The following is a 9039-nucleotide window of genomic DNA, read 5'->3' as shown; positions in this document are numbered from 1 at the left end:
GAAAGAGAAAGGGTATATACTTCAGTTCTATCCATTCACTCTTTTATAGGCATCTTATTTTTTTCCCACTGTACAGTGTTGTACTGGAGAACTTTTCAGCAAGTCATAAGGGAATACATGCTGGGAGCTACAAAATGTCCAAGGCACTTGGGCCCAGCAGGAGTTTGAAAAGATGGGAAAGAGCAATCCATTCCATCATGTGCTTCTGTCACGCTAATGTACCCCTCCACCCTAATTTTATACAGGCTGGTGCAAATACTATGTTAAGTTTTCTTAAGGCTGAGAAACATGCAATACATTCTGCTGCCCAGAGCTTTTTCTCCATGTGTATGCTTAATGATATTGGTTTGGTTTACCAAAAAGCCTTGGACCTGGACGAAGCACAAGCAGGAGGAAACAAGGCGGGGGAGGCCTTCTCATTCCTCCTGAGAAAGTAGGGCAATCGGCTATTTACCTCAGGTGTCTGTACATGAATGCATGGAGTCTGGGAAACAAGCAGGAAGAACCAGAAATCCTTGCACAGTTATGGAACTATGACACGATTGGAATAACAGAGACTTGGTGGGACAGCTCTCATGATGGGTAAAAAAAAAAAAAAAGTGTTCAGGAAGGACAGAGGCAGGGGAGAGGATAGGAGGAGCAGGAGCTGCGCTGTATGCAAAAAGAGCTGCACGACTACTCACAGCTCCAGTAGGAAACTGGAGACAGGCCTGTTGAAAGTCTGCAGGCTAGAGTCAGAGGGGAAAGCAACAATGGTGACATCACAGTGTGCATGTGCCATAGACTACTAGACCAGGAGGAAGTAGTGGAGGCGGCTTTTTTTTTTTAAAACAGCTAGCAGAAGTTGCCTGATCACAGGCCATGGTTCTCATGGGGGACTTCACCCTGACATCTGCTATGAGGGCAATACAGGAGTGCACAGGCAATCCAGAGAGTCTTTGGAGAGTTCAGGCAAGAGCTGTCCCCACAACCCAGGGCGGGCAAGGCCTGGCACAGGAGGAAGTGCTGTGCCACCACGGTGAGGCACAGAAACAGTGCTGTGTCCCCACCACTGCTGGGCAGGCAGGGGGCAATTTAGTTTGGCAGCCTTGGCAGCACAGCTACCCTCTCCTGCACCCAGTCATGTATGCTGGGACGCAGAGGCAGCACCTGACTGGAGCTGGTTTGGCTCAGTTGAGCTGTGGCCCCATGCCCCACTGTGGGTACAGACATCTTGAGGGACATGTTCTCCCCTGCTGCATGGCCTGTGCCCCTTCCCCCCTCACCCAACATGAGGCTTGTGCTCATTCCTCTTGCTCCTCCCCACCCCGCTACCATAGACTTGCCTGGAGGGAGCTGCAGGAGCTGCTCTCCACACTCCCAGGCTGCCACGTGCATTTGTGTGCATGCACATGGCACCCCTTCCCTGATCGCTCTTCACAGCCCCTTGCAGGCAGGAACTCTGCCAGCCTGCAACAAGAAGCCCGTAGTTTCCCCATGTTTTTCTCCTTTAAAAGGGGAAAATCCATGACGTTCTCCTTTAAGAGAGAAAATCTGCAGTTTTCTACACTAAAGGAGAAAAATCCATGTTTTTCCGCACCAAACAGAAAACCCAGACCCCTGCTTGTGAGGAGAGGCTGAGGGGATTGGGCTTATTTAGTCTGGAGAAGGGAAAACCAAGAGGAGATTTAATGGTAGCATTTGACTACCTGAAGGGTAGTGCCAAAGAGGATGGAGCTAGACTGTTCTCAGCGGTGGCAGATGAAAGAACAAGAAGCAATGGTCTCACAGTGCAGCAAGGGAAATTTAGGTTAGATATTAGGAATAAATTTCTCACTAGGAGGGTAGTAAAACACTGGAACAGGTTACCCAGAGAGGTTGTGGAATCTCAATCCTTGGAGGTTTTTAAGACCCAGCCAGACAAGGCCTTGGCTGGGATGATATACGTGGGGATGGTCCTGCTCTGAGTAGGGGATTGGACTAGCTGACCTTAGAAAATTAGGGTTGGAATGGATCTTACATGATTCTATGGCTCTTAACTCATTTTATCTGCAGCCACTCCCCTTGCTAAGCATATGTAGATCCTGTGAAAATCCCTTCAGGGTTTAACTCAAACTGCTCAGTACTAGTGAAGTACAGTTTGCATTGCACAGAATTTTAGAAGATGCCAATTAGAATTTCTGGATTAATAACAAAAAATTATCACCATTCCCATAAATCCTAAATTTGGACAAAACCTTTCTCCCTCTCTTCCTTTTGTCCTAAAGGATTCAGTAATATCTTGGCAAAATCAGCAGGTCAGTTACCATATTCAGTTGAGCAGAAGCAACACCTTTATGGACAGAGACAGGGAGTACAGAAGTTGAGCCTCTGACACAAGGATTAATTAAAAACCAAGTACCTTTTGCATCATCAGAGCCTGAAGCCAGTAGTTTTGGGTCCATCAAGTTAAAGTCAACACTCCAGCATCTTTTCTCATGCTCCTGTTTTGAGAAAAGAAAATATTTGAAATGTAGCAAGCTGTAATTCATAAATTTAAAATAAATATGAAAGGAGGAACATATGTAGCTTGGTATAAACCAACATGGGATTTCTGGACAAGGAAGCTTACTAGGTTTAGTAGCTCTCAAACAATGTTGTTTTCTCCCACTCAAGCCCATGCTTGTGCTGTTTTAAAAGTCATCCCAAGAGAAGCCAACACTCAAGCTGCACATCAAGTGGGGGTTTTTTTGTTTTTAAATTAAGGGTTATTTCTCTCTTGAAAAAGAAAATGGCGATCCCAGAAGGCACTTATATGAAAGTACATTTTGGTTTGTTATTGCTTTTGCGGCCTTTTTCTCACTTCAAATAGAACAAGCACACATCTTTCAAATACCAATAAACTGGACTTTTCAAAGCAACTTTAGTGTGCTCCTTTTTAAAAGCCCCAAAAGCTTATTCAAGCACTAAATATGAAAGTGATCACAAAAATTCTTGTTTATCCCTCACATTTGGTTCACTGGCACCACAAGTACAAAAAACACAACGTTCTGTTAAATGATACTTAAAATCCATATGGGAAATACCACACCTCCACAAGGGCTGGAGAGAAAAGGGAATGATAAAGACAGCAAGTTCAACATTCTTAACAGCATATCAAAGACATTCAAGGTATGTGCCTGCGTGCATGACAGAGTAACCAAAGACACAAGAAGGAACAAAAGAATCAAACAGGAAGCATAAATAAATGAAGTGGGACACATTTCTTTTACCATAAGTAATAGCTGAAGTCTCCCTCTTGTTTCAGTATTCCATACTCGCAATGAAAGAGTTATAATAAAATGGAGGAAACAATGTAAAAGTACTTTGCCAAGAAAGCTTTCTTGACAACTAAGCTATGCAGGGTAGCAAGGGTTAATGATACACAATGTTATAATACAGATGAATTTATAAGGAAAGGCTCCATTATGAGGAAAGGCTAAGGGACCTGGGACTCTTCAGCCTGAAAAAGAGAAGGCTGAGTGGGGAACTTAGTAGCAGCTTACCCCTACATCAGGTGAGTACATCAAGGGCTCAGTGAACAACTGTTCACCAGGGCACCCTTGGGGAAAACCAGGAGTAATGGCCACAGACTCCTGGAATACGGTTTCAGACTTAATATTAGGAAAAACTTCTTCACAGTCTGGGTGTTCAGACTGTGGAATAAACTTCTTTGCAGAGGTGGTGGGATCACCTATTCTGGAAATCTTCAAGAGGACACTGGACGGTCACCTTGCTGGGGGTCACTTGCCCCCAGTTGTCTTTCCTGCTTGGTGCAGGAGGCTGGACCCAATGATCTTCCGAGGTGCCTTCCAGCCTTACAATCTTTGAATCTAGATTAATAAAAATCAAAGCTTTTGTTTAATTTAAGAAAAGCACTGCATTCCTATTTAATCGTCAAGGTGAGGGGCTGAATGTTACTCCTACGGCCATGGACAGTCATTCATCTGAAGAGATACTAAGGGATTCAGAACTTTGCAGCTGAAACCATGGTGTTGGAGTACACATACACCACCAACAGCACATTATTTTTCTAGCGCTATGAAGTTGCTTAAAAAGCACACTCCAGCTAGGGAGAAATAAGGGGCTGCTCTTCAGGTCCCCCACACCACTGACAGACTCCCTAATCACTGACACCCATCTTCTCTGATGAGCTGTCAGTGATCAGAGGCTCTTCCCAGTGTTCTCGTGGTGAAGGCTGCAGCTCTTTCTGGTGTTTCCATATGGGCTCTGGCAGTGGGAACAGCTGCAACAGCCCCCGCAGGAAGAGCACCTGCCCTGCAGGAACCAGAGCTTTTCCTGTACTGGCAGTGGCAGCTTTCTGCTGCGGGTTCCCTCAAGTCTCTAACAGCTCCTCACAGCTGAGAGAACAGCTGAGGATCATTGAGGGTAGAGGGAGGGAGTGGAGCACCATGGGACGCTGGAGGTCCTAGATATCCATGAAGCACTAGAGCAGGGGCAGGCAATTATTTCAGGCAGAGGGCTGCTTTCCAGGTTTTGGCAAGTCATTGAGGGCTGCATGGGTAGCCCCACCCCTTGACAGGTGCCCCGCACCCTGGTCACCATCTTGGGACCAAAAGTCCCACCCTCTAACCCCTGACCTATGCCAGATGTACTCCTTTCAGCATGGGGGTTTGCCATCTTGGAATCATAAAAATACCAAATATTTTAAAAATCAAATGTATTACAACAATCATTAATTTCATTTCAAAACATATTTTTGTCCCGATTTCCATGCGTTTGCGTAGAGTACATAGAGGTGATCACGCAATAGCTTAAAATGAAGCCCTACTCCTGTATACCGTGGGAGGGTGGATATAGGTTTGTGGGTGTGTAGGGTGTGGGGGAGGGTATGGGTGTGTCGGATTTGTGGAGGGTGGATAGGCGTGGAGGCTGTGGGGGTGTGTGGAGGGAGGGTGGCTGGGGAGGAAGGGGAAGGTTTGCCCACAGCTCACCCACTCGCAGCAGGCAGAGTCCCTGCCAGCACTCCTGCAAGCCAAGGCTCCATGCTCCTGGCCCCAGGGCACTGGCACGGGCCCCATGCTCCCACTTGCTTCCACTCCCCCCCCCATTTGCCACCGCTGTCCTTCTCCTGCCGCTTCCACACCCCTCCCCCAGCTCGCCGCTCTGGCACCATGTCAAGGGAGCCCCTCCCCACCCTCCGCTGGTGGACAGTTTTAGGTGTCCTCCCAGAGCCCATGCTACACTAGGCTGTGGTGCGGCTCCTTCACCGCTGCCTCTGTGCTGCCCAGCACAGCAGCAGTGGCCATGTGGAGCAGCTGCAGGGCAGCTCACAAGCAGCAGTGAAGGAGCTGCACTGCAGCCTAACGCAGCGCGGGCTCCTGGCGGCTGCAGGAAAATCTGCCTGGCAGTGGCAAGGTGGAGGGGCTACTTCCCCCCCATGCTAAGCAGCAGTTTCTGCCCAGCTGCTCCTGCTCAGCCTGGATCCAGCATGGGGCCCAGGCTCAGCAGCGGCAGCGTGGGACAAATTGCTGCCCAGCGCGGGACAAATTGCTGCCCAGCGCAGGAGAAGAGAGGCCTCTCCCGCTCCTTGGTTCAACCGCTCGGAGCCGTGCATGGGGCTGCCTGTGCCTACTCCCCACTTGCCCAGGGGGCAACCCAGAGGCAACAGCAACACAGCAGAGATGCAGGACAGCCCCATGTGGGCTCCGGGAGCTCTGGCCACAGGGTGGGGAAGGGGATTTTCTCCTGCACTGAGCACCAGTCTGTCCTGTGCCACTGCTGCTCAGCCCGGATGGGCAAGCATGGGGTGTGCAGTGTCGGGGCTGCATGCGCTGATCCCCACCTGTACTGCAGGGCTGGGGGGGTGGGGGGGACTGGAAGCGAGCAGGCACGCGGGAGCCAGCAACAGCCAGGCAGGAGTGCAGGACCCGCACCAGTGTCCTGAGGCCAGCGTCAGTGGGGCCCAGAGCAGGGCAGCAGGAACACAGGGTCCTGGCCAGATTTCCCACTCTGGCACAGGGAGGCATGAACAGTCCCACAATCCCAGGCCAGAAGCCCCTGCTAGGCAGGGACTTCCAGCTGTGGGGGTGGCAGGGCCAGGCAGGCCTTGCTGTTCAGGGTCCTGCCATGGCTTCCCCTGGATCCTACTGCCCCTGGCTCCTGTCATCTTTGACAAGCAGCCTGGGGCAGATGAATATTTATTTTCTAAATTTTATAGGGGCCCTGCAGGCCGGATAGAATGGCCTGGTGGGCCGGATCCAGCCCATGGGCCCTATTTTGCCCACCCCTTCGCTAGAGGTAACTAAAAAGACAAAGACTAGAGCTACAGAGAAATTCCTCTTTCAAACGAGTGCCTTTCTGTAGCACTTGGGCCATGTTTGTAGTACTACAGATGGCTTGCACACCTGGATGCTCACATTTTGTAGCGCTACAAATATACCCTAGGTGTATTAAAAATGCTTACCCATTTTAAGCATACTATACAGCAGCATGTTCACTGGTACTGAAGTATTCCAGCACTGTACTTCTTTCAACGTCTCATTTCTGATCACACCCCTTCTAAATTAGTTACATGAAGTAACATTAGAACTTTATTCTGTTCATTTCCTTAATTCTGTTCTAATGCACTGGGTGTAACTACTTGTTTATATCCAGTCTCTTGTGCCTGGATCATAAGTTTACTTTCATATAAGGGTAGGTTTTACTCAAATATTCCTACAGCTCCATTACAGCAGAAATCTTTCCAGGCATCTTCAAATTTATTTTCTCACCCATGTTTCACTCCCATTTTTAAATCACCTACAAATACAATCACCATTGAACTTGCAAAGAATTTTCTGACACAGAAAATTAAGCAGCTATATAGAGATGCTAGTTTGGGTTCCTCCCCTTCTTTTCTGTCCCCCCGCCCCGCAGCTCAGGAAAGAAGTTCCTGGATATTTTTCTCTCCCCCTTTGTCCATACTCTTTGCACCAATAGTGCTGCTTGGTTCAATCTAGACCTACTCGCACAAATATCAGTGCTTAAAGACTACTATATGCATCACTAATTAGACAAGAAGCGACACAGGCACTCTTGGAGAACAGCTGCTCAGTTTTATGCACCAGTAAAAACACAGCAACTCCCTTTGTTCTACTATGAAGCCATTACTAGAAGCATCTGAGGAAGAACTCTGATATGCATACAAACTTAAAACCGTAGCCCCTGTAAAAAGAGAACCAGTATTGCACAATGACTGAACATTACCTGATAGACCTTGGACCTCTGTCCTGTGAATCCATCCCAAAGGATGACGGTGCCTTCATAGTCACTGCTGGCTAACAGATTCTTGTGGTAGCTACTCCAGCTGATACAGCTTTGAAGAGAGAGAAAGAGAAATAATTAACCTAGGTCAATTTCTTTCTTTAAACTATATTTTGCAACATAGAAAATTCACTCTTCTAGTAGAATAGGGCAATTAGTGTCTTCGCAAAGTATACAATCTTGGATCATTTGCTTTTCCTCAGAAAAATACTCAGAAAGAGGAAAAAACAAACAAGAGGGCAACAGAAACAGCAAATTGTATTATGCAAACTACAAAAATGTATCTTTCCATGGAATGATAGACAATTATTTGCATCCTATTACTGTTTTATGCTGCCATTAATATGAAGCTTTTATGTTTTTATATACACAAAAACAACAAATTTTAACCTTTCAGTTTTTCTAATTGCCACAAGTTTAAGCATGATTCCAAGAGCAGAAATCTCCTAATGTAACCTACAGCAGTAAAACAGAAACACCGATATAAAAAAAAAAAAACTAAAAACACAAAGGAGCCTTAGGATCTGACACAGATGGAACAACAGGTTAATAGTCATATTCTTTATGCAGTGTGCTGCCTCTGACACTTGAGAAATGGCATTTAAGCAACTTGTAGATAGCCCTAAGTAAGAATCAGAGAAAGGCAAGGGGCATTCATATTTTCTACTGAAGCGTGTATGTAGTAATGCAGACAGACCATAGTGGAGACTGAAACACTCTCATTAACTAGGGCAACTGTATTGGCAGTTTCCTCATGTTGGGCCTGGCAGTGTGCTTTAATTTTGATACCCAAAAATATCTCAGAGAGGTTAAAGGATTTAGAGAATACATATTCACCCAATTTTGATCCATTGGATATAAATCTGTGCCAGCTAACATCAACTGTGATGACTGTAGCAGGGACTAAATGGACACACGTCATTTTCACACGGCCAACACCTGCGGTAGTGACTAGTTTATATTATAATAATCTTGAGCCAAATTTTAACCAGCAACATAAAATAGAGATTAATGAATACTTTGAAATACGATTGGAAACGCATAGGAATAATATATCTTGCCACATATTTGGTTCTGGTAAATGTTTTATCCTTCTGTCTCAAGAATGTAGCATTCATTTATGAACACCTCTTCTCTAGTGGAAAAATTTAAATAATGCACTGTTCTTCTTTAACCGGCTAAAGAATAGAGGACGCAGAAGTGGTGTATTTTCTGTTCTTGAATCTAGTCCCAAATCCAGTTCAGTGGGGTGTGTACTGAATGACCTACCAGGCATTCATTAACAGCTAAAAGTAATATTTGAATACAAGAAAACCACAGTCTTGTCTGAGGTCCTGGAACATCCCTCCAGAAGGAGCAGTAAGGTACAAGAAACTCGGGAGTTTTAAAATGCAGATTCTTTATTAAAAATGTAAGAACGGGATTAATATCGCCATTGCCTGTTATAACAGGGATTGGATTCATAGACCCAGCAAGTCCCTTCCAGTCCCACCTTCCTACGACTACAGAAGTTTTAAACACACTTTTTTTAAAGTGTTAAACTAAGTCAGTCTACAATAGCCATTTTTACAAAGTCTCTCACCACAGCACTAGCACCCAGCTAGGAGCATGTCTGCATGACCCAAAGGTCAGCCTACAACAATGCTCCAATTACTGCTGCAAAGGCATGAATGCAATGCTGGAAGATTTCTTTAAAACTGGCAATTCCTTTCTTCCATTGCACAAGTCATGTTAAAAGTAAGGTTTTGAATGAGTAAGATATTCTCTCTCTTTCCC

The 9039-nt window shown here is 46.1% G+C and overlaps 1 protein-coding gene across 1 annotated transcript in view; it reads right to left on the bottom strand.

The window, feature by feature from the left end:
- The window catches only part of COP1 (COP1, E3 ubiquitin ligase), a 210567-nt gene that overhangs the window by 106597 nt on the left and 94931 nt on the right, over positions 1-9039 (bottom strand). Inside the window, exons 13-14 of the mRNA XM_025196730.1 lie at positions 7207-7315; positions 2381-2462 (exon numbers count right to left, since the gene is read on the bottom strand). Of these exons, the coding sequence (XP_025052515.1) occupies positions 2381-2462; positions 7207-7315 (191 nt within the window). The remainder of the gene's footprint in view (positions 1-2380; positions 2463-7206; positions 7316-9039) is intronic.

The sequence above is a fragment of the Alligator sinensis genome, unplaced genomic scaffold, assembly GCF_000455745.1.
Source record: "Alligator sinensis unplaced genomic scaffold, ASM45574v1 scaffold31_1, whole genome shotgun sequence".
NCBI lineage: Eukaryota > Metazoa > Chordata > Crocodylia > Alligatoridae > Alligator > Alligator sinensis.
Note: the sequence above shows the minus strand (reverse complement) of the source record. Positions and strands in the feature narration are given on the sequence as shown.